Source organism: Cokeromyces recurvatus, assembly GCF_025118155.1.
Source record: "Cokeromyces recurvatus strain NRRL 2243 chromosome Unknown BX663scaffold_16, whole genome shotgun sequence".
NCBI classification, from domain to species: domain Eukaryota; kingdom Fungi; phylum Mucoromycota; class Mucoromycetes; order Mucorales; family Mucoraceae; genus Cokeromyces; species Cokeromyces recurvatus.
The window spans coordinates 359,802-386,653 of NW_026251402.1; the positions used below are offsets into that span (position 1 = coordinate 359,802).

Here is a 26,852-nt window from a genome sequence, read left to right on the forward strand (position 1 = left end):
TACATTAAACTAAAAAGCGTAGTGCAATACGGGTTAATCCTTCAGACAAAGAAAAGAGTCTCGATTATTATTTAAATAATAGATAATAACATCATCTCCTATGTATGCACATTTATATAAAGACTATCGAACAAGTAAAACAAAGGATAGATCTCTTTCTACCAGGTCAGGTATATTTATTTATAAAATCTTGGTAGAGAAGACTAACTAGAATGAAGTTGCATGTATTCTGTTTGATAAAAGGTACGCTAAGATTGATACTTTGTATTGATTAGAGTATATATAAAAGTTTCTTTAATTTTAACACTTTTTGTTGGTTTTTTTTTTTGATAAAGTTCTTACTGCAACATGAGTAAAGCTTGCTGTTACAGTGTCAATGATAAAAATTTATACATATTTGTATAATTGTGTACATATTCTAATTTCAGCATTTGTATCGTGAACTTCAAATTCAGAATTATTTTTAAAGAAAAATAATACCCCAGGCGCAACTCTGTTAGATTTCTTCTAGGAAATAATAGATGTTTAGACAGGGTAAACAATCATCGTTTCACTTGTATACCATATACACAAATAAATTAAAGTCTTAAAAGTCTTTAAAAGGATTAACCGAATCAGTCATTGTTCTTACTCAACCCAAACAAATGTACCTAATGTTTGGGTTATTACAAATGGTGGACTAGAAAGTACATTACAAGCAATGGCATTAGGAAAGCATTTGGCTGGTTCTAAAGAACTATCAAATACTTTTAAACTGAAAACAATTACTGCTAGTGAACGTAAGATAAAGATTTTTTTTTGAATACATTTTTTTTAACAAATATAAATATAAAGGGCTACAACTGTTTCCTGTTGTTCTTCAGAAATATATAATTAATTGGTATGTTTCTCGATATAAAGGTATATCTATAAATATATTTGTGTATATATGTATAAAATAGCTATAGGGAAATAGCCTTTTAACTTGATTCACTTACAGCAAAACAAGTAAAGAATAAAAAGCTACCATGGTATTTGTCTTCAAAGGAACCTGTAATATCCCAAGATGATTCAATTCCTGATTATATCATTACAAGTGGCCAAGATGCTATACCTGCTTGTTTTCATTTATCCAACATATGCTCAAATCAAAAACCTTTTACAGGTAATCTTTATCTATTTGATAAAAAAAATATATATATCTGCTAATTTATGTATGTCTAAAAATAAAAAGAATGAATTTTATTAGTATATGTTGGGTATCCTGGTATACCTTTTATTAACTTTGACCAAGTTATCTTACCAAAATATGAAGCAAACGCTAAAATGGGTACGAACATGATCATTCATTTAACCATGTATTAATCTAATCTTATTATTAGCTGCACTTGGTCCTTTAGCCAAACAAAAGAATGGTATTATTACGCCTGTAAAATAAAAAAGTCATTGATTCTATTTTATTTTAACTTTCATTTTGCTGACTAACAAATATATTAGGCACCACTCTTGGATTTAGTCACTGATACTCACCATGAATTGGACAGAAGGATACCTATATCGTTTAAACAGAACTTTTCTGTTGTTGTAGTTGGAGGATATTCACCCAACTGTAGATGGTATTCTGAGGATGCTGTCTCTTTGGCTGATAATATTAAAGTAATCTAATACATTTTGTTTGCTAACACATCATAATTAACTATATTAAATGTATAGCGCATGATAACTCGTTTAGGAGACAAAGTGATACTTATATTTACAGATAGAACATCTGAATTAGTCAAGTCTAAAATGTCAAAACGATTATTAGAAGATGACCCGACCCTAAATTCATCCATTTTTATTTGGGATTCAACAAAAGAACAAATATCAACGATAGATAAAATAAAATTGTATGAAAACATGATTTATTATTCAAAACGAGTCGTACTGACAGCAGACTTGGATTATGTTTGTACTCATGCCATATCTAAAAAGTATATAACAGAATTACGAAATAATGAATCACTTGAAACTAATGAGTAATATATTTATAGTAAACCTGTATATGTTACATTCACTGGTTATTGTAGATCCTATCTTTCGCATTTTCACCGCTGGATGCTAGACACTCATTTGACTAGGAAATTAAGATTAGATAGAAACAAGCATGCCTCAACAACAAATGTGAATGATCCTTATAGCTATTTAGGTGAGCATACTATTTGGGGGAATGGAAATAAGGTGTTTCAAACAAAGCAGACAATGTTATTTGTAAAAAATGAAATAGAGAAAGCTAAAGATGAAAAAGTTACTGGCAAACGAAAGAAATAAACTGAATACAAAAAATAGAGTCTATTTTCTTTTTCTTTCTTTAAAATTACATAATAAAATTAATTATATGTGTATTTAAATGAATATAAATAAATACATTTGTTTATTTTTTTTTTTACATGATAAAGCGTGGCTTATAGGATGCAATTCCTCTTTCATCGTTTGATAATGCTATTCTTGAAGATCTTCATGATTATTTGTATTTAATATTTCAAGGAAAACGTTTTTCATAGACTTTTGCTTTAAAGCTTGCTGTAATTGTACAAAGAACTTTTCTTCTTCAATTGTTAACATATCCTCTTCACTTGTAGCTTTTCGAATATTCACATCTGTGGGATATAAGGAACTTTTGTCTTCAAATGACATGTCCACATAAACCAAGCCTATCTTGTCTACTTGTAATTTTATTTCTACTTTATGTAATGGCTCACTTTGGAATTGAATTTTGATGGGATAAGACCTACTGAGGCTTTCTATCTCTTTCAATATTTCTCTTTTTGTCACATAAGCCTGAATTTGGGCATGTACAATACGTATAAATGTCTATTAAAAAGAGAGAAAGAAGCTATTAGTATATAGAATGTAGATATACCAGTCGAACATATTTATACATTAAAATTATGTGGCAAAAACTGAGCTTGTAAATTATCCAAATGAATAAAAGGGGGTATAGTATGATGTTCAATTAAAAGAGGATTACTTCTTGTTACTGAGAAATTGTCAGAATCATTTTGATCTATATCATAAATGATGTAATATGGCTCTTTATATGTCTTGTTATAAAATGTATCAAGTCTAATACAATTGCGTTTTCCTTTAAATTTAAATACTGAGCGACCTGTAAGACGATGATAGCTAATCATCTCATGCACACAGCAAGCTTCTGCAGTGGTCATCATTTTGTCAAAAATCTTTTTTTTTTTGATGATTAATGAATTCACACAAATAGCTTTTGCTATATTGTTTAAATTTACCTCCTTTTGCATCTGTGTCAGCTCATACTCTACTATTCTTGTGGGATCTGAATGTAGAAACAAGTTTAGCTCATTATTATATTCAAATACATGTATTGAAGTTTATTTAAACCTTGTATTAATTTTGTTAAACTAGATACTGTTACATATGAAAGATCCTCCTCTATTAGCTCACGCTTTAATCTTCTTTCTTTTTCTACTGCAGTCGCCACTATTAATCAAGAGGAATTACAATAAGTCTGTATGATTACATGTACAGATTAAAAAATAAAATAATGGACATACATCTTCTCTTTAACTCTTTAATCTGTGCTTTTAATTTGTCATTCTCTTCAGGTAAACTAAAGATCGAAACATTACATAAAATTAACACAAAAACAAGCACTAATTTTTCTTTTTGCCTTTTCTTTACAATGTATCGTCAGATGTCTTGGAAAAAATCATTTCTTAAAAAGACAATATTTAATTTTTTTACGCGTCTAAAATTAAGATGCAAAAAAAAAAAAAAAAAAAAAAAAAAAAAAAAAACGACTTTCATAATTGAAACTCTCTCTCTCTCTTTTTTTTTTTTTTTTTTTTTTTTTTTTTTTTTTTTAATAATCAAGTTATTATAATATGATCAAATTAAATAAAGAATTTCTGGAAACTGAAGAATTTAAAGACAAACTTACGGAGTAAAGCTAAAAAAAAACATGCTTTAATACAATTCGTTTGCTAAAACCATGTTTTGTAATTTATATAGTATCATTGTCAATGGTGACAAAAGGTAGCCATTTGCATATAATGAAGATAGTAGTGTAAAACCTATTCTAATTCCACAAACTTACCATTATCATAGTATCCTTACAGCAAATGAAATCAGACACCAATTGGAGTCTTATTTTGTAATATAATATATATTATAATATGCATCTGTCAAAGCATCAGATTTTAATAATATATACATGAAAATTCTAGGACTTTGATACAGATTCATTAAAACAAAAACCTTATAAAAAAATTATTAACACAATGATCGATGAAATCATGTTGGAGAATAATGATGAGCAAGAAGAAGATAAAATGGGTTCTGATTACGAAGAAAATAATAATAAGAAAGAAGAAATACATTCTACAGATATAAATAAGAAACGTAAAGCCAATTCTATTGAAACGGATGATTTTGAGGAGAGAAAAGAGATGAATGAAAGCGATGAGGAGGAAGAGAAAGTAACTAGACTTAAAAGATCGAAGCCTAATAAATCGAAAAGTAGAATGGATTTGGATAGTGAAGATGAAGATATAGAAGAGTCAACAAATAGAGAAAGAGATAACAAGAAGAGCGTATCAGCTTCTTCATTTTCTACGCATTCAGCAAGTAAAGCCAAAACACCTACTAAAAATGCTTCTACCAAAAGTACAGCTTCAAAAGAATCCTCACCAGGAGTAATAGTTTGAATTTATAAATTAAACAAACTTAAGCATGGATTATTTACCGACTTCTTTTTTTTTCAAATAGGTTCCTGATTCGGAGAAAGTTAAAAGACTTAAACATTTTATTAACAAATGTGGTGTTCGTAAAATTTGGTAAGGACCTTCTCTTCCTTTTTTTTTCTTTGTTCAATTAAACAAAAGTATAATGGTTTTATATATGCTTATATGATTATTGATAAGGTCAAAAGAACTTGCTGATTGCCTAACAGAGGCTGCAAAAGTTAGAAAATTAAAATCAATACTTGAAGAGTTAGGAGTACATGGAAGACCAACGTTAGAGAAATGTGAAGCTATTAAAGCCGAAAGAGAATTAAAAGCTGAATTGGACAGTTTAGATACAAGTTTAATTATAGATACAAACACTAAAGGAAGACCTATCAGATCAACTAGATTAAGGAATAGACATCAAAACACAGTTTCTTACGCTTTAGACGATGAAACTGATAGTGATGATAGTAGTGATAAAAATGAAGATAAATTACAAAAGTCTAAAAAGAAGAGGCGAAAAATGATTGATGATGATGATGATGAAGTAGAAGAACAAAATAATGTAACTGAAGAGGAAGAAAACGAAACGCAAGAAAATGAGGATAAGAAAGAGGAAGATGATGATGAAGAAGAAGAAGAGGAGGAGGCTGAAGAAGAGGAGGATGAAGAAGACTCAGAGGTTAGTTTTACAGTTATAAAATTAAACAGGTCTATATGATTATATCCGTTACTTACGAAAAAAAAAATAACTATAATTAGGATGAATTTAGAGGCTCTTCCGATGAAGATGATTAGTATATGGATTAGAATAATAATTATATAGATTAGATGTATATCTTTATTTACAAATACATAACTAATAAATAAATGCAATTTATCTTCGTTTAAATGTAAGGAACAAACGTTCCAGATAGATAACGAATGTCTATTGTTGGTGATTGAATTGAGGGATCTTCTTCTCTAAAGGAGGAACAATAGATGTTATTCTCAATGGATGAGCTTCTGTATTAAAAACCCATTTATCAAAGGGCAATCGAGGGTTTTCAGGGTCATCAAATATTAGATACAAGTATTTAAGAGTCTCGGCAAAGAAAAAACTATAGATTTAATGATAATAATAAGTCTCAACTTTCAGATATTAGACATATATCATATATACCTTTCTTCACGATCATCCCATGTAGGTGTTGGTATATCCACTCTTCTCACTCCTGAATATCCAGACTTTGATCTACAATATGTGTATAAAGAACTGAAAATATCCCATGCCATATCTTGATAAATAGGATCCTTCGTAAGCACGAAAAAGTAATAAAGAGATTCCAATGTTTCAGGACGCAATATATAACTTGGAACAATTGGATATACTGCAGGTCTATCATTTACATCATAATAAATACCTTTGCTTTGATCGTGATGATTCGTGTCCCAAGAAAAAATTTCTGGTGCTAACCCTGTCTTTGACAAGTCCCAAGCACTGTAACAGCCATGCATTAACCTTTTTGCAATTGATTCAACTTCCTTATGATTAGGAAGAATCCTTGCAGCTAAAAGTAAGGTTCCAGGTGCAAAGCAAGCCTACATAATAAAAGAAAGTTGATATATATACTATATATTCAATGTTATATATATGTATATAACATAAACTAGTTTATACCAATTCGTCCATTTGAAGTATTTGTTTACCATTATCCAAGTTTGCTAAGAAGGAGGCATTTGGATCTGAAGGTGAATCAACTAAAAGCTGCTTTTGGAGTCCAGAAATAAGCTGTGATACCATTTTTGACTTGATTGGGTCTTTCCCTCTCGAGATAACTAGTTGCTTTATTAAATACTATATAATGTGTATTTAATCTTTCATTCATGACAATCATGTAATTTGAAGTGCTTATACCTCATAGAAACTATCTCCCATACCGCCCCATGTAATATGGTCTACACATGTATCATATTCATTGATAATAGTTAACATTAAATAATATTCTTTTTTTTAAAAAAAAAATAAATAAATAAAAAACTTTACCTCCAACTGGCTTTCCTGTATTTACATTAATAAGGTGTGGAAATAAACCAAAATTCTCACTATATTTGTCGATAAATATATCATATACGTGTTGACCCTTTCATATATATAAATATATAAAATAGATAGTAAGCCTCTCTCTCTCTTAATTGAAATATGGATTTAATGTATAGGTCAACTGATTTTTTACCACGTAATGATATTTCCAGTTGCCAGTTATTTCAGACAGTCTTGTAAATTCAATTTGAATTGTACCGATTTCAGCTAAACAAGCAATTGGATTTTTAATAGCTTCTCCTCTATACATAAAGAAAAGTAACCATAAGACAGACATCATCTTTTTTTTTTTTGGCTTTATATATTGAATACTTACGTTGTAAAATTCATATATTGATAAGGTATTCCAGTTGTTGTATCAAAGGCAGGTAATAAACGATTCACTAATTCAATTGCCTTTTTAACAAATATTTTTTCATGAGACAAGTCATAAGCAGACAAAAGCCCACCTACATAACGAATGACTGTTTCAAATAATTGTACAGGCTCATCATTGTCACTCTTATCCCAATTAAGTAATGAAACAAAGTTTTGTGCGTCTTTAAAGTCTTTGTGAAATCCCATAATAAATAAAGTATCTAATGAGTCTATAATAGTCGCTCCCCATCCATTTCTATTTCATGAATCAATATTATCGTATATATTACACCTTACAACATATTGTTTACCTTGTATTTCTAGGACCATTACTTACAGGTCTATTTTCATCAAATCCCCAACTAAAATTTCGATAACCTTGCCATGAAAACATGAAGGCGTCTTTAATGTACTGTTGCTTTTCTTTTGGACTTAATAAATGAGACTCTGGTAGAGTGCCCAACTCTGCTCTGATTTGTTGCCTTGTCTTTTTGACTTGCACTCTATGTTCTTCATCATTGTATGAACTAATAACGTCGAAAATGGGTTTTTGATTAAAATAAAACGAATAAACTATTTTAATAAAAGTAGCCACATATAAGATATAAACTATATTAATTATCATTTTATCTTAAGAGGAGGGAAAGAAAAGAAAGAAAAATAGAAAAGAAAATAATAAAATATTTATGCAAACTCATTTTTCTATTTTTGGAAACTTAAGAAATACAATGCCTCAGACGTCGATTCGTTTCAGTAATGTTCAATTTAAATATTAAACTAGAATTGAGAAGTGAGACGTTCAAATAGAAAGTAAGAGTTATGATCGTGTAATCTTCTTTATTAGTAAAGTCAACGATTTTTATTTTATTTTATTTTATTTTATTTTATTTTATTTTATTTTATTTTATTTTATTTTTGTATATAAAGTGTTGGTTTACACTAATATATTTATTCTTTGATCTTGTTCCTTTTTTTCCGGACAACGATCCAATATTGTATGATTCTCTTCCTTATGTTTTATATTTATCTATGTGTATATCCTTTTGGAATGATAGAAAAAAAAACCAGCTAGTAATCTTGCTAGCAATGTTATCTATAAAGTCATATCTTGGTGACATCTTAATTAAAGGTTTTGCTAGCTGGACTCAATAGGTTATTGTTTAAAGTTTTGTAAATTACTTTCAAACTTTTCTATAAACAAGAGTCTCGACAGATCATTATCAGTTTCATGCTAGTAAGTTTTTTTTTTCAATTCTTCAAGACTTTTACATGAATACAATAGATGGTAGTATAGGCACTTAGTTTTATCACATATTGGAAACCTGTAGTCATTATATGCGTACGTATATAACATATAATGGTCGTTTAAGTATAAAAATTGACTTTATAATTATTTAAATACCGCAATGAATTTATCACCCTCGTTTGAAAAGATTACTCTCTTTTTTTTTATTTTTTTTTATGTGTATTTAACATGAGTGATGAAGAAGATGATTACATGTCTGCAAAGTTTTTAGAAAATGCTGAAGAATTTGAATTGAAAAGAAAAGAAGAAACTTATTCTGAACGTAGAAAGAAACAATTACGTGAACAAGAGAAAAAGTCACACATCAAACCTCGTGCACAATTAGAAGCAGAAGAGAGAGAGAAAGGATTAAAACGATCCTTAGATGAAGACAAAAATAATAAGGGAATGAAAATGCTAACCAAAATGGGTTTTAAGAAAGGAAGTTCGTTAGGATCTGGTAGAGGCATTGTTGAACCGATTAAGATTGATATGAAATTAGGTCGATATGGTATTGGAATGGAATCTGAACTACAGAAAAGAACTCGTGAATTAGAGGAAGAGGAAGAAAGAAAGAGGAAAAAAACAATGGCAAATCCAGATGATTTTAGAGCATTGATGGCTGAGAAAGCAAAAGAGAATCAACTAACAAAATACTTAAACGCTGCAGTATCTATATGTGAAAAATTAGATGAAAACAATGATATTGAGTCAAATATTTTATGGACACTTAAGCCAATACAACCGACTGAAAATAATACGAATGATGAAGAAAATAAGAATGAAGAAATTGAAGAAGTGAAAGAAAAAGAAGCAATAGTATTATACCCAGAAGAAGAATTGAAAAAGCTTGAAACATTCACTTTAGATGAACGATTAGAGCTTGTTATTAAATATTTACGAGACACATATCATTACTGTTTTTGGTGTAGGGCTAAATATAATGATAAGCTTGATTTAGATGACAATTGTCCTGGACCTGATGAAGATTCTCATTAACGTCATTGTAATTCATCATTAATTGTATATTAGCTAAACAAATTGATTAAGTTGGCTGAGAAATATATTGCTGAGTAAAAATAAAATGCGCATTAATTACGCAGGAGCCTTTTAATCCCATGTTATATATGATATAAATCTTTTCTTTTTTATTCTTTTTTCTTTTTTTTCTTTTTTATTTTTTCGTATAACCTTAAGAAATGACTTGTAATTCAAATAGCAAATATTATCGCGTAAAAGCTTTTATATTCGACTTGGATGGAACATTGATTGATACTATTCCTTTGGTAGAACGTTTCTGGCATCAATTTGCTGTTGAGAATGGTTTAGATGGCAATAAAGTAAGTTCAAGTGGTGAAAAAGAAGAAAAAAAAATAACAAGTTTCTCATGAAAAAATAAAATAAGATTCTTGCTACTTCACATGGTGTTCGCACAATTGAGACAATGACTAAATGGACTCCTCATAAAGCCACACTAGAACATGCATTAGATTTTGAAAGAAAATTAGCCGAAGAATCAGAAGGCGTGACTATAATGCCAGGTGTTTCAACCTTATTACAAAAGATTCCTCTTAACAGATGGGGTATCTGTACAGGTGGTAATGAATATATGGCAAGAAAAAGACTAGAACAATGTAATATTGAAGCCCCTGAGGCTATGGTGTGTGGAGATATGGTAATAAATGCACATTTATTTCAACTTAAAAAGATACTAAAAATATACTCTTACTCAGGTTACTCAGGGTAAACCTCATCCTGAAAGTTATCTTCGTATTATTGAAAAGCTTGGATTTAAACCAGAGGAAGTTGTAGTCTTTGAAGATGCGCCTTCAGGTGTACAATCTGCCAAAGCTGCAGGTGCAGTTGTGATTGCTTGTAAAACAACTCATTCAGTTGAACAATTAAAGGAAGCTGGTGCAAACTGTGTTGTTGATTTATTAACAGATGTTGATTTCACAAACCTTCCCGATGGATCTTTTGAAGTAGAAGTCAAAAATACACTCTAGAATAAGATAGATGATTATTGTTTATTAATGGGCTGTATTATTTTATGTAAATAGAAGGGGAGGGGAAGGGGAAAAAAAAAGACATGGATGACCAAGTAAATACTTTGTAACTAGAAGATGTTGTATTTTCTTAGGCAGTTATTTAAAAGAAATAGTTTGAATTTTTGGATAAAAATAAAAATAAATGTTTGACAATCATAAATACTGCTTCTTCAAACTAACTGTGACAGATTGTGCTTTCATTCTTTAAATTCAATTCTTCCCATACCTGCTAGAATTATCTGGAAATACGTCGTTACATAAAATGCTGCCTTAGAAACTTATTAATTCTCTATCATGGTAAAAATGTCTATCAACTACAAATTTTTCTTGATTATTGTACTTGGCAGTTAACTTCTTCAACATATTTGTGAAGGTTCAAATCTTAAACTACTCTCATCCTTCATTTTGGATCCTATTCTTTAGCTTAACGAACCTAGTCCTTGTGTATTATCGTATCTTCCTTTGGCATCTTTGCTACCCTATTTATACTCATACCCTACCCTTACTACTCGTATACTGCTGACTCTAACTGATTAAATTTTATTGAATATTGAATATATAGTATTCTCCTCTACAACTACCTTTAAGTTTGAGAATATTTTATCCTATTATCTTTCAGATCAACTTTCCTACAAGAAGCACAATATCGTTTAACCTTTCTCTCTATTTTAATTACTTGAATATTATATGTATAATTCTTCATAAAATAGAATGTCTATTTCAGTCTACCATTCTTCTTCTTCAGCTCCATCTATGATCTTTCTTGGAACATTTGATTGTCTGCTTAATGCTAATAATTCTCTATACTATTTATGCTTAATTTTCCCTTTAACATCAACTTTTCTTTTTCTTTTTTTTTTTTTTTTTTTTTTAAGACCTGACTAGGGTAACTAAGCATATATTAGATACAATATGCAGGTCTGTTGAACAGTAAAACAAAATTCACAAACAATATTGTGTTTGAAAATGATTATTTTTAAAATTCAGCATATTGTCGTTTTCTGGTCAAGTCGATGACGTTTTTCTTTTTTTTGATTTTTTGTACTTTTTGTTAATAAAAAAATATTTTATAAAAGGAAATGACTCTGGAGTCTTCCTCTTCTGCTTCTTTATATAAAATGGCAACAAGCGGTAAAACTTCAACAGATACCGCTTTATCTGGGTTTTTATGGCAGTCTCCACTTTTATTTAACTGTCATTTTGATGAAACTGCGAAACAAACAATTTTAACACGATGTTATGAATCTCTATGGAGAAACGATGAAAATATTATGCATCAGCACTTTTTCTCTTCAACAGATGAACTAAAAAAAACACTTTCATCACAAATTCAACGTCATGACGGCAAAGAAAAAAACGTTATTATCGATCCGAAGCTATGGCATGCTAATGCTATTTTACCGAACCAAGATGTATCCAACCAAAAAGGACGGCAATGTGGTCACGTATTTCGTAAAGGAGAACCTGTTTATAGATGCAGGTAAAATAAGATTAACTAAATAATTCTACTTTTATACAATGTTTAACAAAAATTTCTCTTTATTTTTATTTTATTTTTTTTTTATTTTATTTTTCTTCTTCTTGTTGTATAGAGACTGTGGTTTAGATGATACATGTGTCTTTTGCTCAAGTTGCTTTCATTCAACTGATCATGATGGACATGACATCCTTTTCTCTGTTAGCCCTGGCTCTGGTGGGTGTTGTGATTGTGGAGACTCGGAAGCTTGGAAAATTCCTTTAAAATGTAAAATTCATTCTAGTGACAAAGAGTCAGATCTTAATGACGGAACAAGTTCAATCGATCCACAATTAATTAATTCAATCAGAACAACGATTGCTTCAGTACTCAACTTTTTACTAGATACTTTTGCTTTAGCCCCTGAAGAAATCACCCTGAATTCCTCTATAGAAGACTTGGTGAAAGAAAATCAAGAGCAACGTAATACTTTAGCTAGAATGGGAATCCCCTCTGAAACAACAAATAACACAACAACTCAGGGCAATGCATATATCGATAATACTACTACTACTACTACTAATATAGAAGAGGATGTTGATATGGATAAAGAAAATATGACCATGTCACAAATAACGGATATCCCGACTAACTCTGATTTATCATCGAATAATATAAACAAAAATAAAGAAGAAGATGGAGAATTATATGCATGTATTGTTTGGAATGATGAGGCACACGCATTTTCACATGTACTTGAGTCTATTATGACAGCTACTGGTTGGGATTGGGAGAAAACAAAACAAATTGTGGATGTAATTCATGTTCATGGACGGGAAATTATTGCGATGTCCAAAAATATTGAAGAACTACGCAAGATTGCAGCTCCTTTATCTGCTATTAATCTTGGAGTCACGATTAGACCTGCTAAAGACACGTTCCGAGAACAAGCATGTGGGCTGTTAGTCGATTGGCTAAATGAATTAATTAAGGGGAAAAAACGTTTCTTTCCTAATGTTGGAAAAGGCGATACAATTATTCGTAATATTTTATGTGAAGAGTTATGTGCTGAATGGGAGTTACGATTACCTTTAGCTCAATTAGCTACTGGTGTACGAGCTGATAATACCATTAATGAATGTGATGATGAAGATGAGAATGGTGTTATGAAAGATGATATGGCAGTGACAAATTCTGATATTGCTGAAGATGTTGAAATGTTCGAGCCTGACTCAGATACACATATTAGTAGTAAACTAGACAGTCCTCTCTCTTTTGCCTCCAGTCCTATTGTCTATCGTAGTCAATGTGATATTGCAAGCATAGATTGGGATCCAGCAGCTATGGTTAGAGAATATCAAAATTTAAGAGATAATGAAGTAGCCTTTGGAGAATCTTTATTCAATAAGAATTCGATACGTCTCAGCGCTAATATGTTAGGAAAACAACCTGCTAATAATACTAGTCTCTTTCACAGGGAAGAAGAAGATACAAACTCAGCTATGAACATTCAAAGAGAATTTGAGGAGAAGTTACGATTAGATTATTTTATGCTTTATGATCTAAAATTATGGAAGGAAGTGCGTATATCTTTACGTGAATTATACATTGCATCACTCGCTTCGAATTCACACTTCAAAAAAATTTTGGGTAAACGGCTTGCACGCAACTATGCTAGATTAGCTGAATCCTTTTTATTACGTGATCGTGAGCCTGAGAATTCTATCATCCTTTTCTCCGTTCAACTATTGACTGTACCTACCGTGTCTGATCTTCTTGTTCATAGCTATTATTTCTTCGGTCTTATTTGCTCTACACTAACTGCATTTTTCTTAACAGATCGCTTATACCTTTTATTACCTTCAGAGCGCATAAAATACCCCTCACGTATTAACTGTGAATCTCGTGCTTTCCGCACACGTCGTTATTTTAATGCCTTTCATGATTTGCGTTATATTATGAATGTAAATATGATCAAACGTGTGCTTGCTCAAGATCCTCTATATCTTCGTCAATACCTTGATTTAATTAGTCTCTTTCAATGTATGAATGCTCAAATATGCCAAAAGGATGCACATGTTGAATATGAATCTGAAATATGGGTGAATGCATTCAACGTTACGCTTCAAATTGCTAAATGCTGTCGTCAATTCTCTGAATGTTTTGCTATGCTTCCTATTGACTCATCAGAAGATCGAGTATCTACAGCTATCACACTAGTTCGAGCCATATTACGTGTATTGCGAATGATACAAGATTGGGGCAAAATGGATGAAGAGGAAGAAGATGCAGAGCAGACCAAGAATTTGACTTCAAGTACAGCAACATCTCAAAAAATATATGGACCTTCAGCGCAAGAATACCACACAATTATATTGCCTTATACTGAAGAATATCAAGTAGTCAAATATAACGTATCTTCTCAGCCTGTTTCATTCCATCATCCTTTGCATTGGTTATTAGCCGGATTACTTGAATATTCCTATTTATTAGATGATAAACTATTAAATGAAGCCGGTTGGGAAGGTGGGTTCAAAAAAGTGATTACGTTGTTTAACGATTCAAAAAATACTACCGACGTTTTATTACCTATCCTCGATTTCTCAATTCGTACAATCGTCTTTTCTTCTCAAATTAGAGCCGGTGTATGGGTTCGAAATGGTTATGGTATTAGAAATCAGGTAAAAATTAAATATATACATATATGTACTTTAAATTTATATAAATAACTTTATAACTACATTCTAGGCACATCATTACCGTGATATTTCTTTACGTGAAAACACATATGATGCTGATGTCTTCCTGTTGCAACTTGGTTTTGCTACTGTACAACCAAATCATTTATTAGTTACACTTTTGGATAGATTTGATCTCATAAACTGGTTTTTAGGCAAAAAAAATCATAATATTTATGATACGCCACAAACTGTGTTTATGGTTGAGGAATTGTTAAATCTTTTAATCGTTATTGTCTGTGAACGAGCAAACCTAACTGGTATGTCTATCTTGGATAAAGCTCGTCGAGAGATTATTCATGGCTTATGTCTTGGTCCTGCTGCTTATTCTGACCTTGCAAAGCGTATTCCTGAACATATTACAGAGCACCCTAAATTTGATCATGTTTTAACGACTATTGCTCATTTTAAAACTCCTGATGGTGTTAATGATCATGGTATATACGAGCTTAAAGAAGAATATTTTACTGAAGTCGATACTTATTTCTGGCATTTCAGTCGTAATAATCGTGAGGAGGCTGAATCGATTATCAAAGCTCGATGGAAGAAAGCTAATCCTGATAAAAAAGAGCAGGATTTCTTTATTTTACCTAAATCAGATCCTATTCCCTCTGGACCTTTTAAGCATTTAGGCTCATTCCTTCAATCAACTTTATTTGTTCAAATGCTATTTTATACTTTGTGGAATACTTATACTGGCAATAATCATAAGAGTGATACTATCTTGGATCAGGCATTATACCTAATTATGTTGGCTCTTGTGGATAATAATTCTGAGGATGTATCTAATTATGGTCAAGGAAAGTTTTATGATTATGTTTGTTCCTTAAGATTTAAATGTGAAGTACAGAATTCCGATGACACTCAAGGATCGCAATCCAATGTAACACGGGAGATGACTTTATTTGATGCTATGTCTACACTTTATAATGATGAGCATTATAATGAAATTACTAGTCGACTTGATTGGATATTTGAACAACTTGGTAATAAAGGTACTAATAATACACGTGCTGAAATTGAGAAGTGGAAGGAGCAGCGTGCTACCAAATCACAAAGAAATGAACAGCAAGGTGAATTATCTGAAGTTGAGAAGAAGAAATTGGCTGCCAAAGAACGACAGATGAGAATCATGGCTCAGTTTGCTCAAGCTCAATCTCAGTTTATGGAAAAAAATGAATTCCTTTATGCAGATGAGGGGGAGGATGCCTTCGTAGATGCTTCAGACAACTTTTCTACAGCAAATGATGAAAGTAATTCTGAAGGTCTTCATCGTTTTTGTGCTTACCCTACAGGTACTTGTATTGTATGTCAAGAAGATGCTAATGAACGATCGTTACCATATGGTTTACTAGGATTGATTCAAGCTTCTAATATTATGTACGAAAAACCTACAGATGATGCTGAGCTTCTTAATAATGTTTATGCCATCGGTCCTAATCTTGATATTGAATGGCAAGATCAACAATGTTTAGCTGATAACGCCCCTAGTATTCCTGGCTTCCCTGCTCAATTTCACAAAACTGGCTTATATGCTTCTACATGTGGACATTTTATGCATATTAAATGTTTTGAAGTATATTGCACTTCAATTGACTCTAGACACTCTGCTCAATTAACAAGAAATCATCCTGAAAATAGATCTCGTAAAGAGTTTATGTGTCCCTTATGTAAATCTTTAGGTAATGCATTACTTCCTGTTTTTTGGAAAGGCAAAAAAGAATCTCATCCAGGAGTCCTCATAAAGTTTGATAATAATAATTTTGCTACTTTCTATAAATCGGACGTTAATCAAATTGTGAACAAGCTAAAGCATGCAATCATTACTACCTCACGTCATGCTCAAATGAAGAAAACAGGAAGAGATGCATCAGCAGCAACCCGTATGAAAAATGTGATGGCTCAACTTTTACCTACATTTCCTGCAATGACTACAGCACCTGGAGCTACCGCTGTCCCTATTATGCCTACAGCAGGTGGGAATACTAATGTTGCTACTACTCGTGATTGGACCCCCATGGGATTCAGAACACGTATTCCTAGCCCTACCCCTTTGGATAATGCGAATAATAACGGTTTAGATCAACTCCAACCTGTTTTACCTCTAGCTGATGCACAGACTCAACAACAAGGACAAGCGGATGGTGATATAGCAAATACTAACACCGATGACGAGGCTGAACGTGCCGTTGAAGCTATGCTAATGCAGAATACATATAACCCAGAGATGATGCCTCTACCAGATGGTAAATTAGGTCCCTTTGATAATGACACTCTACACAGCACAGCTGCTGTGAGTATTCCTTTTATAAAGAAATCATACAATCGATTATTAGATGTTCTTAGTATTATATATCAAGAAATATGTATAGATGAAAATGAACGCGAAATGTCAACAGCTGCAGATAATGTAGACATTTTATGGGGTGTCCTAGGCTATACTATTGCTGGTGTAGAGATTGCTTCCCGTGGAGCTAGTCGATCTGTTACTTCAGAACACGCACTTACACATACTTTATTTGATCAGATACCCTCTCAAATGCAGATGCTACTTCGTATACTTAGTGATACTGTGATGGCTTATACCACTCTTATGTGCTCTTCAACTAACGATATGAAGTCTTCTTCTTCGTCTAGTATATCAATGGCCCGTGTAAATATGTTTGCTTTAGGGCGCATGCGACAAATATTTGAAATTAATGTTGATGACGTTGCTAATTTATCTACCAGTCCCTCTCAAAAGATTATATTATATGATAATGCACCCCTTTTGGAAGATGACCCCTTCATGATTCTAGCTGAGCTATCTCTTCATCTTGTCCCTACAACTCAGGCCGATATATTCCCTTTTATACATGTATTGTTACTGGCTGAGTTTGCTAAAACAGCTGTTGGATTTTTACAAGACCGCCTTATCCGTGATATTGACCAACAACAATCTTGTTCAACAATGCCTAGTGAATCTTCGCAAAATATCGTTGCTGCAAAGAACTTTGCATTTTCATTAATGAATAAGTTGCATTTTACACCTGAAGAAGCCCAATTTGCCTTTCGAAAGTTCAACAGCGAGGCCTCGTTCTGTACTTTACTCAAGTTTTTCGTTTTACCTTTCTTGCGTCGTACTGTTGTTTTAATGATTGTTCGTTTTGGTTTGATTATACCACCTGATGCCAATGGTTTGGAAAGTGACCCAGCTGTTGATGAATTTGATCGTCTCATGAATGTTCTCCATTTACCCAATTTTGCTGATTTCTTGCAACCTACACCCATAACGGAGTCATTACTTCGATATTGGTGCTCACAACATGTACGAGAATCTGAGCGTCGAATTCAACTTGAAGAAGGTCTGTTAAGTTCAATATCCGCAAGTCGTTTAATTCATATTCCCTTGAGTTTACCTACACCACTTTATCTGATACCATTACCAAAACGCCTTGATCGTTTGTTTGATGAGAGTATGAAGCGTGTCTGTCAACGATGTGGTACTGTCCCTAGTGACCCAGCTATATGTTTGTTTTGTGGTACATTTGTTTGTGCTCAAAGCTTTTGTTGTTCTGAAGATGAAGAAGGTGAATGTAATCTTCATACATTAGAGTAAGTTTTTTTTTTATATATATATATGTATATGTATATTGATAATAATATATTATGTATATATTTAGGTGTGGTGGTGACATTGGTATATTCTTATCTGTTAAAAGATGTGTTCTTATATTACTACATAATGGTAACGGATGGTTTATGAATGCACCCTATCTTGATCCACATGGAGAAATTGATCAGGGCCTTAGGTAAATATTTATGGAATAATTGTAAACAAAAGGTTTCTACAACAATATACTTAATTTTATATACATAGACATGGTAGGCCTCAATATTTGAATACTAAGAGATATACAGAAATTCGTAAACTTTGGCTTCAACATAGTATTCCTATTTATGTTGCTCGACAAATCGAAGCAAATTATGATGTTGGTGGATGGACAACCATCTAGCGCAATTTTTATTTACTTTTCTAATCTCTCTCTTTCTTTTACCTTTTATAAAACTACATAAAAATTTTGAAATGTATTTGCTTGTGTAGAACCTTTTATTATTAAATAATGCACATTCATAACACTAGTATTTGTTGTTGTAAATTATACTTGTATATAGATACTATTGGCTTTTTTTGTTCGAGCAACATTTAAAAAAAAAAAAAATGCATATATACCTGTTGTATATAATAGATATATTTACGAAAAAAAAAAAAAAAAATACATAATAATTATAATTTACAAAAATTTCTAAATATTTTCATCGGGTACTTTAGCAACTAGAGGAGATTCACAGGTACCTATAGAACTTTGCGTAGATACAGAAGACAATTTTCGGGATGGCTCAGATGAAAAGGGGGAAAGAGCTTCTCTTGCACGAAGAATCTATGTATTATGAAAGCATGAATATATATATAAAAAGTGACAATTTTATATATGCTTACCCTTTTTGCAAGACGTGATACACACTTATCAGAGGCGACTACCTCCCATACAAACTCAACATGATATGCAAGTTTAATACAGTCAACTAAATGCTTTGATTCCATTTCATTCATTCCAACAAATTCTTCGTCAAATGTTTGAGGTATAACATCCGGATCATTATTCAACGTGTTCTGGACCCATTTCAAAAGTGTAGTTTGTGTGGTTTCGATATCGATGATAGGTGGTATACTTGGTGCCTTGATCTCAAAGGGAATAGAGATAGCCATTACATTATGTTTATTATCATGTTGGTATCTAAACTCATATTTACCCGTCTCCCATGGTAATTTGGATCCACCAAAGGTAACAGTACCATGAGTCACAATCTGAGTCTCAGGAGGGAAGACGATATCTCCAGATTTTGGATCTTTAGAAGCATTTGTCCAGCACCATAATCCACGAGAACTTATGTTGGTAACGTGTCTACTCTTATTTGCATTTACTTTAAAGATGCCAATCCAATCTTGAGCTCCATGATTTTCAGGTGCCTCCCATTCTACCTGAATACTTTCACCCATCTCAAATACATTTTTATTGATGCCCTTATCATCTTTGATTTTGATAGAATATTTTGACAAATCGTACATACCAATATCGTCTGTAGTTAAAGGGATTACACGAGAGCGTGAAGTCGCTAATAACTGCTTTGTCTCCAATAATACCTCTTGCAAACGAGGACGAGCGGCATCAACAATATCGCCAACAGCATCTTTTGTTTCTTCTACTGCCTTTTCTACTATCTCCGCTGCTTCTTTTAGAATACGTTCCACGTTCTTGGTGCTATCCTGATTTTCACGAATAAGCTTTGCAATCTCTTGTTGAAGTCTTTCAGGAATTGTCTTTGGAATAGCAATAGCAGCAGATTTTAATGTTTTTGTTAAACCAGCTTCTTTACGAATCTGATCGCCATATAGTTTACGCATATGAGGACTTTTTTTTTTTTAAGAAAGAAAAAAAAGAAAGAAAAAAGGTGAATACAATCAATTAAGATATATATAACTAAGAAATAAATTTACCTTTCAACATATTGGATAAACCAAACATTACAGAGTTGAGAAAAGAGTGCTAATACAAATATAGTACCACTGTTAGCGATGAGAGTCATACCCCAAAAAGCAGCATGACCCATGATTTTTTCGGGATTATTCAAATATCTATTGGTAAAATAAATAAATAAATAAATACTAACTATTTGTATGTTATCACTGTGAATAATACCTGTAAATTCCAGTATATAATAATTCAGAAGGATGTTCATCAATAAAGAAGTCACCATAGAACCTATTGGTATTCCCAGTTTTAAAATTCAATTCAAAAAAACGTGTGTATAATTATTAATCTCTATTTACCATCCAAAGTCACCAATAACCTCGTATATAGAAACAGATGTCCAGATATGGAGGAAGATAAACACGAATCCAAGAGTATGTCTGAGTAAAGTAGTTCCATAGGCCCAATTATCAGGCAAGGTATAAGTCTTCCAGCAAGCAATGAAAAAAGTTACATAAGTCATACATAAAGTAAGATTATAAATACTAACAATAAATAAATAAATAAATAAATATATCTTGGTGTATTATGCATAACCCAATTCCTTCATCATAATACCTTTTCCAGTTTTGAAAAGCTTCTTGCACATCATCACCCCATTTGATAAAGTGACGCGTAAAAAATTTGCAATTGGATTGCGAACGAAGAATAGATCCATTTCCAAGAGAATGAATAGCACGCCAAAAGAAAGCTTGAATAATAGCAATAGTGATACCAAATTTACCAGGCACAAGAAGAGGAGTAATGATAGCATAAAACATAATTATTACTGCAACAATATCCGTTGTTCTGAATAAGTCAAAATTTTTAAATACAATAAGGTCGCGACGGAAGTACTTTGTATAAAACTCATGACTTGCTTGTTGATCAAAGGTAGTGTTTAAGGTATTTTCATCTGTCAAACTAGACTTATTTCGTTTAATTCTCTGAGGAGGATTATAAGTTTTATCAATATCTATATATTAAAAAGAAAAAAAAAAGTTAATACTTGTTTATAATAATAATAAATAATAATATCTCCAACTTTACGAGGAGTTTCGACAAAAATAAGAAATGCAAATTGAAGAGCATGTGCAGCAATACTGACAAACAATACGACATAGCTTGCACACATAAGCGAGATACCATAATAACCAAAATAACCTATAGAATACATTGGATGAGGAGCCATTTCAAATACACCATCAAATGTGAGAGATTGCTCGATTAAAAAGAAAAAATCACCCCAATCTATTAATAAAATACCAAAATTATATATTACTACTACATGATTGAACTTTACCATTTTAATCATATACTTACACCAAGCGAAATCCTTCACAACTCTCTGAGCATCAAGTTTAACCCAAATATTAAATATAATTAAAAATAGGCCACCAAGCCATCTTAAGGTATTACCCATGAAAATAGATGACTGAGCTGACATATTAATCCAGGACAACGCAAAGCATAAATAGCTGGTGAAATCATTCATTAAAATAAGATCAACGAGTTGTCTATATAACATCCAAGTATTATATTCAACTGGGGTCGTCTATTTGAAGGTAAAAAAAAAATAAAATAAAATAAAAAAAGATAAGTAAATGAATTATAATAATAATTTTTTTTTCTAGTATTTAGTCTTACAGCAAAGTCATAATCATCACCCATATTGATACTTAATTGCTGTTGAAGCCAATTGTAAACTTTTGGGTTTGATTTATGATCAAATAAATGATATTTTTTAGCCATTCGAACTAAACCACGACTATCGCTTTGATATTTTAATAAAATGCCAAGGCCGACATTATACGCCAAACGCCAGAAAAAGAAGATGAACAAGAATAAGATACGTTTATACCAAACAGGTAAAATAAACAAGAGTGAAATTTCGATGGCCATTGTACTTAATGTGATCCAATCGAATACACTTTTCTTTTTCCATGGATTTAATAAGTTCGAAACCATGTCTGTTGTACGAGGAACTCGAAAGACTATTGTAGAATTAAATTTCAAGCTATTCATTATCCAATACATATATATATATATATATTTACATACCCGTGCCATCAGACGTCTTTCCATAAGAATAACGCATATCCTTTTTGATATCACCTTGATAATCATCACTAGAAGATGATGAAGAGAGAGCATCACTATTTATATCATCTATAGTTGTTGTTTTCATATCCCTATGACGTAGTTCTGATTCCATCTTTTTGAGATTTATTTTATTTTTTTTGTTGAAAAAAAAAAAAAAAAAAAAAAAAAAGAAAAGAAAAGAATAAAGAAGAACTAAGAAAGGATTAAAGAAGAAGAAAAGCTCTTCTGTCAGGGACAAAAAAATTATTTATGTAGAATTAGCTATTACAAGGCTCACGTGAAAGAGACAGTCCAAGATGCAAGCCTATAGGGGAGAAGATTCAATAAACTTTACTTTTGTTACACGAATAGTATCGCATCCCCAGCCAATTAATTTGAAACAAGTTTTTTAAGTTTTTTTTTTTTTTCTATTGTATTGTAAAAAGTAGCTCTCAAGACATGTATAGAAGTCAGGATAAATAGTGTGTTTTATTCATGTTTGGTGTTAAAAGTATTTGTATATTCATTTAAATATTATTTCAAGGATAAGTTTTAATAAGCTGTAAAGATGAGGCTGTTGAGTATACAAAGTATGTTTAGTTTGAAGTTGAAATAGACTTTAAAGCAGAGATAATCAAAACTATTTATCCTGTTATATTTAGGGAAGGTATCATATTCTACACGTTTTTGTTATGATTGTAGTTAACTTTATAAAAAGTAGATCTGTATCTAATACATAATAAAGAAGCTATTCCAATATGTATGCGACTTGTTTTATATTTCATATCCATATTATAGCTATTTATACTTCAGGGATAATAGAATAAGACTCTTTCTTCGTTTCATGTATACACATATACATGTATAAAAAGCTATTCTAGAAAATCATACATGGACACTACACTATGTCCTTTATACTTTTGAAAGAAATATGCTTATTTACATAGAATATATTCTTTTTAATTTATACTATGAAAGCCTTCCTTTCATTTATGACCATCCTATGGATATTGAGTCCTTCTGAGGATCTAGAAAATAGACAGCTACATTCTTTCAAAAAGAGTTAAATAGAATACAAAGGAAAAATAAAGACTTTACACATCTAAAGAAGAATCGTTCGTTTTAATTGCTAATACAGTCAAAGAAATGACCTCTTACTTAAACCATGTAAATGATTGTCATACACTACTCTTACTTCTCTTTCCTGACAGAATTTTTTTTTATTTTGATCTGTTTATAAACTGATTGTGAATTTGTTACTTGAATTTAAAGATATATACATAAAGCCTTTTTTTTTTAGTATGTTATCCGATATGTGTTACTGCTTGAATGATTTGGCTTTATTATTCCTTTCTTATTTTCAGCTTGGCTTTCGTATCCTTTTTATGCTGATTCATAATTCAGAGAGTACGCATCCTCTTTTAAACAAACTTAACTGACTACTAGAACAAATCAACATTTATAACTCACTACGTACTTTATTGGGCCATAAATAAATAATAAAAACTAACTTTATGATCTGAATTTTAAATTGAGTAAAAACAAAAAAAAAAAAAAAAAAAAAAAAAAAAAAAAAAAAAAAGACGGTAAATTTTAGAATTGATGCCTGGCAGTAATCCTGTGTGTAGTGCCGGAAAAGCAAATCGGATACAAATGCATCAAAGAAGTTGACAAGCATTCTAATCTTTCCCTCTAATTCACCGGTGTCACCAATGGTAAATATAGACATTCATCCATCTAAATGAAAGAAGCATCCATCCATTAAAAAACAGAGAAGCATGTCCTATTTTGATAAAACACTATGGATTATAAAAGGCAGTAGGCAGTTACATTAAATACAATAACCATAACCAGCAAAAAAAAAAAAGAAAAATTAAAATACAATGTAATTTAGAATGATTAAATTCAAATTGTACGAAAAAAAAGCAAACAAACAAAGATTACATGAATGTTTGAAAGTTTGGACAAGACATAAACAACTTTGAAGAGAGAGATATTATTGCTTAAATAGTACATAGTGTTTTGTTTTTATTGAAGAGCTTCTCTTTTTTTTATGCTTGAATGAAATTATTTTGTTAAAAAAAAAACAATGTCATTAATTTTGTCATGTAAATATACTAGGCTAAAGTTAAGGCTCACGAACTCCGTAACAAGAACAAGGCTGAGCTCTTGAAGATCCTCGAAGAGCAAAAGCAACAACTTTCTAACCTTCGTGTTCAAAAGGTTGCTGGTGGTAGACAACAAGAAATGTAAGTTGTTATTATGAGAAATTAATAAAGCATTATAAAATTGTCAATTCTAATTTATTATTATTATTTATTTTGTTATTCTTGCAGTGGCGAAGCTCGTAAGAACGTTGCCCGTGTCTTGACTGTTATTAACCAAACTCAACGTGAACAACTTCGTCTCTTCTATCAAAAGAAGCGTTTTGTCCCTCTTGATCTCCGTGTTAAGAAGACTCGTGCTATGCGTAGAGCTTTGACTCCTTTCGAAAAGTCCAAGAAGACTCTTCGTCAACAAAAGAAATTGACCCACTTCCCTCTTCGCAAGTATGCTGTTAAGGCTTAAATGTCTCATATAATAATAAAGTGACATTTCTTTTGATCTTTAAATGATTTATTTCTAATTCTAAATAAATGCTATACTTATCATAAGGGCTAACATTTTACTTTTTTTTTTTTTTGTTCCTGAATTGCTACTACTACTACTACTCTTTATGCATTCATAAATATATCAGTTTAGATTTTTATGTACAATAGAAAAATAAGTTGCTTTTTTATTATTATTTATTTATTTATTTATTTCTTATAAAAAATAAAAGCTTTTATTTTTTCAAGAAAAAAAAAGAATTAAAAAGGGTTGCTACAAATAAACAACTAAAGCTGTTCCTCCCTCTCCAATATAAACCAAAAAAAATAATTTATCGGTTAGCTGTAAAAGAAGAATGTTATTAGTATAATTCGATAAATAAGAATCCCATTCAAAAAGAAAAATAACTTACACTTAGCAACACGTTCAAGTTCATCCTTCTTCTTGATGGCATAAGAGTTAGCAGAACCCTTGGCAGCATTGATCAATTCATCAGCAAGGCATTCAGCAACAGTCTTGATGTTACGGAAAGCAGATTCTCTAGTACCAATGGTCAACAAAGAGATGGCTTGGTTGACACGACGAAGAGGAGAGACATCAACAGCTTGACGACGAACAGTACCTTGAGAACCAATACGAGTGGAATCTTCACGAGGACCACAGTTGATGATAGCATCAACAAGGATTTGAAGAGGGTTGGCATCAGTCAAAAGGTGAATGATTTCGAAAGCGTGTTGAACGATACGAGCAGCCATAAGCTTCTTACCGTTGTTACGACCATTCATCATCAAAGCATTAGTCAAACGTTCGACGATGGGACACTAATCCATGACATTTCATATTAACATTTTATATGCTCATTGTCTCTGTGTGCTTTAAAAACAGCTAAAATTTTATACTTACTTGAGCCTTACGGAAACGCTTGACGGCGAAACGGCCAGCAGTGTGAGGTAAGTAGACTTGTTGACGGATTTGAATGTAGTCTTGGAGAGAAATGTCCTTGACTTCAACATCATCATAAGTCCACTTGTTGAACAATCTACGGGTACCGTCAGCAGTGGCACTGACATCGGCGGGCAAACCTAAGGCGGGCATGATAGTCTGTTTGCAAAATAATAGACAAGTTGAATAATAATTCGAATCATATGAATAAGTTGGATAGATGCAAGTTGATGGATGAATGGATGGATGGATGGATGGATATGATGTATCAATAATATTTAAAGACGAAGAAAAAAAATTTGATATTGAATTTCACATATTGTTTAAAAAGAAAAAAAATGGATTAAGTATAGATTAGTCTTTTATTCATTTCTTTATGCCTTTGATGTATGTATCATGATAATTACCTAGTATCTGAAAAAGAGGAGGTTCTATGCAATTCATACTACTGTATGGCCTTTACTCTTGATGATTTCTGTTGTGCGACAAGGCAAGTCACATTTTTGGCATTTCTGAATTTTTGAAAAAAAAAAAAAAAAAAAAAAAAAAGCCCTATGCGGGAAATGGAAGATGGCCCGTAATTAAAAAAAAAAAAAAAATGCATAAAAATTAGTAAGGTCAAATCATATATCAAGAGATATGTAGAGTACAATGATAAAGAGAGACTTCAAGTATAAACACATATGCACTGTATATTATATATAAATAAATGAAAATATATGTGTTACTATAGATCAATTGTTTGTTCATATTAAATTATTAATAAGATGTTAATTTTATATACTTCGCGATCATATATGTATACACATATAAATATATAGATTACTCATTTTAATATTGTTATATTATACATTATCATTTACTTTACCTATGCATATATAGTGTAAAAGAATTGAATTATACTACTAAATGAAAAAAAAAATGAATAAAAGCTAAAGTTACAAATTAATACATTTTCTATAAAAGATATCATACAGCAATTTAGAAAGAACATATCCT

General features: G+C 31.4%; 10 protein-coding genes across 10 annotated transcripts; 6 read left to right on the forward strand and 4 right to left on the reverse strand.

The window, feature by feature from the left end:
* Positions 1–628: 628 nt before the first annotated feature.
* On the forward strand, positions 629–2,001 carry BX663DRAFT_436612 (uncharacterized protein; the record flags this gene model as incomplete). The annotated part of the gene is made up of 7 exons (XM_051523193.1): positions 629–779; positions 835–880; positions 1,077–1,144; positions 1,229–1,309; positions 1,362–1,408; positions 1,477–1,635; positions 1,693–2,001. Coding segments are annotated over 7 exons (861 nt in total), but the record flags the coding sequence as incomplete, so codon positions are not given.
* A 271-nt stretch (positions 2,002–2,272) lies between these two features.
* On the reverse strand, positions 2,273–3,770 carry BX663DRAFT_92947 (uncharacterized protein). Its single transcript, XM_051532355.1, has 7 exons — positions 3,676–3,770; positions 3,549–3,604; positions 3,376–3,474; positions 3,264–3,310; positions 2,901–3,200; positions 2,409–2,832; positions 2,273–2,327 (listed from the first exon to the last, which is right to left on the reverse strand). The coding sequence occupies exons 1-6, from the start codon at positions 3,705–3,707 to the stop codon at positions 2,461–2,463; spliced, it is 906 nt and encodes a 301-aa protein (XP_051381899.1). The 5' UTR covers positions 3,708–3,770; the 3' UTR covers positions 2,273–2,327; positions 2,409–2,460.
* A 143-nt stretch (positions 3,771–3,913) lies between these two features.
* Positions 3,914–5,519, forward strand: BX663DRAFT_543832 (uncharacterized protein; the record flags this gene model as incomplete). Its single annotated transcript, XM_051530858.1, has 6 exons — positions 3,914–4,029; positions 4,102–4,147; positions 4,221–4,688; positions 4,762–4,829; positions 4,917–5,403; positions 5,484–5,519. The coding sequence occupies exons 1-6, from the start codon at positions 3,986–3,988 to the stop codon at positions 5,517–5,519; spliced, it is 1,149 nt and encodes a 382-aa protein (XP_051381900.1). The 5' UTR covers positions 3,914–3,985.
* Positions 5,520–5,557: 38 nt separating this feature from the next.
* Positions 5,558–7,813, reverse strand: BX663DRAFT_512894 (glycoside hydrolase). The gene is made up of 8 exons (XM_051528064.1): positions 7,473–7,813; positions 7,121–7,417; positions 6,938–7,046; positions 6,748–6,844; positions 6,619–6,659; positions 6,382–6,558; positions 5,884–6,302; positions 5,558–5,821 (listed from the first exon to the last, which is right to left on the reverse strand). Exons 1-8 carry the CDS (start codon positions 7,784–7,786, stop codon positions 5,650–5,652), a joined length of 1,626 nt encoding a protein of 541 aa, XP_051381901.1. The 5' UTR covers positions 7,787–7,813; the 3' UTR covers positions 5,558–5,649.
* A 715-nt stretch (positions 7,814–8,528) lies between these two features.
* BX663DRAFT_512896 (uncharacterized protein) lies at positions 8,529–9,578 on the forward strand. Its single transcript, XM_051528065.1, has one exon. The coding sequence runs from the start codon at positions 8,636–8,638 to the stop codon at positions 9,443–9,445; it is 810 nt and encodes a 269-aa protein (XP_051381902.1). The 5' UTR covers positions 8,529–8,635; the 3' UTR covers positions 9,446–9,578.
* A 67-nt stretch (positions 9,579–9,645) lies between these two features.
* On the forward strand, positions 9,646–10,452 carry BX663DRAFT_487195 (HAD-superfamily hydrolase subfamily IA; the record flags this gene model as incomplete). The annotated part of the gene is made up of 3 exons (XM_051524726.1): positions 9,646–9,786; positions 9,852–10,121; positions 10,180–10,452. The coding sequence occupies 3 exons, from the start codon at positions 9,646–9,648 to the stop codon at positions 10,450–10,452; spliced, it is 684 nt and encodes a 227-aa protein (XP_051381903.1).
* A 1,048-nt stretch (positions 10,453–11,500) lies between these two features.
* On the forward strand, positions 11,501–18,890 carry BX663DRAFT_474522 (uncharacterized protein). The gene is made up of 5 exons (XM_051524224.1): positions 11,501–11,974; positions 12,087–14,631; positions 14,699–18,282; positions 18,351–18,479; positions 18,548–18,890. The coding sequence occupies exons 1-5, from the start codon at positions 11,574–11,576 to the stop codon at positions 18,681–18,683; spliced, it is 6,795 nt and encodes a 2,264-aa protein (XP_051381904.1). The 5' UTR covers positions 11,501–11,573; the 3' UTR covers positions 18,684–18,890.
* Positions 18,891–18,928: 38 nt separating this feature from the next.
* BX663DRAFT_512909 (phospholipid methyltransferase-domain-containing protein) lies at positions 18,929–22,495 on the reverse strand. The gene is made up of 10 exons (XM_051528066.1): positions 22,302–22,495; positions 21,888–22,234; positions 21,564–21,795; positions 21,291–21,491; positions 20,820–21,216; positions 20,561–20,746; positions 20,430–20,492; positions 20,228–20,365; positions 19,169–20,141; positions 18,929–19,109 (listed from the first exon to the last, which is right to left on the reverse strand). The coding sequence occupies exons 1-10, from the start codon at positions 22,453–22,455 to the stop codon at positions 18,975–18,977; spliced, it is 2,826 nt and encodes a 941-aa protein (XP_051381905.1). The 5' UTR covers positions 22,456–22,495; the 3' UTR covers positions 18,929–18,974.
* Positions 22,496–23,468: 973 nt separating this feature from the next.
* On the forward strand, positions 23,469–24,890 carry BX663DRAFT_531642 (uncharacterized protein; the record flags this gene model as incomplete). The annotated part of the gene is made up of 3 exons (XM_051530396.1): positions 23,469–23,489; positions 24,444–24,571; positions 24,659–24,890. The coding sequence occupies 3 exons, from the start codon at positions 23,469–23,471 to the stop codon at positions 24,888–24,890; spliced, it is 381 nt and encodes a 126-aa protein (XP_051381906.1).
* A 359-nt stretch (positions 24,891–25,249) lies between these two features.
* Positions 25,250–26,006, reverse strand: BX663DRAFT_436520 (40S ribosomal protein S5; the record flags this gene model as incomplete). Its single annotated transcript, XM_051523185.1, has 2 exons — positions 25,250–25,732; positions 25,815–26,006. The coding sequence occupies 2 exons, from the start codon at positions 26,004–26,006 to the stop codon at positions 25,250–25,252; spliced, it is 675 nt and encodes a 224-aa protein (XP_051381907.1).
* Positions 26,007–26,852: the final 846 nt, after the last annotated feature.

Coding starts and splice junctions, on each gene's coding strand:
- BX663DRAFT_92947 (XM_051532355.1), bottom strand. CDS start 3,707: ATGATTTTTTCCAAGACATCTGACGATACATT. Junction 3,605..3,675: donor AAGACATCTGACGATACATT/GTAAAGAAAAGG, acceptor TTCGATCTTTAG/TTTACCTGAAGAGAATGACA. Junction 3,201..3,263: donor TGACACAGATGCAAAAGGAG/GTAAATTTAAAC, acceptor AAAAAAAAAAAG/ATTTTTGACAAAATGATGAC.
- BX663DRAFT_512894 (XM_051528064.1), bottom strand. CDS start 7,786: ATGATAATTAATATAGTTTATATCTTATATGTGGCTACTTTTATTAAA. Junction 7,047..7,120: donor CAATATATGAATTTTACAAC/GTAAGTATTCAA, acceptor CTTTATGTATAG/AGGAGAAGCTATTAAAAATC. Junction 5,822..5,883: donor TGGGATGATCGTGAAGAAAG/GTATATATGATA, acceptor TTAAATCTATAG/TTTTTTCTTTGCCGAGACTC.
- BX663DRAFT_512896 (XM_051528065.1), top strand. CDS start 8,636: ATGAGTGATGAAGAAGATGATTACATGTCTGCAAAGTTTTTAGAAAAT.
- BX663DRAFT_474522 (XM_051524224.1), top strand. CDS start 11,574: ATGACTCTGGAGTCTTCCTCTTCTGCTTCTTTATATAAAATGGCAACA. Junction 18,283..18,350: donor TGTAATCTTCATACATTAGA/GTAAGTTTTTTT, acceptor GTATATATTTAG/GTGTGGTGGTGACATTGGTA. Junction 18,480..18,547: donor GAAATTGATCAGGGCCTTAG/GTAAATATTTAT, acceptor TTATATACATAG/ACATGGTAGGCCTCAATATT.
- BX663DRAFT_512909 (XM_051528066.1), bottom strand. CDS start 22,455: ATGGAATCAGAACTACGTCATAGGGATATGAAAACAACAACTATAGAT. Junction 21,492..21,563: donor TGTGAAGGATTTCGCTTGGT/GTAAGTATATGA, acceptor TTTTATTAATAG/ATTGGGGTGATTTTTTCTTT. Junction 19,110..19,168: donor TATCACGTCTTGCAAAAAGG/GTAAGCATATAT, acceptor CATAATACATAG/ATTCTTCGTGCAAGAGAAGC.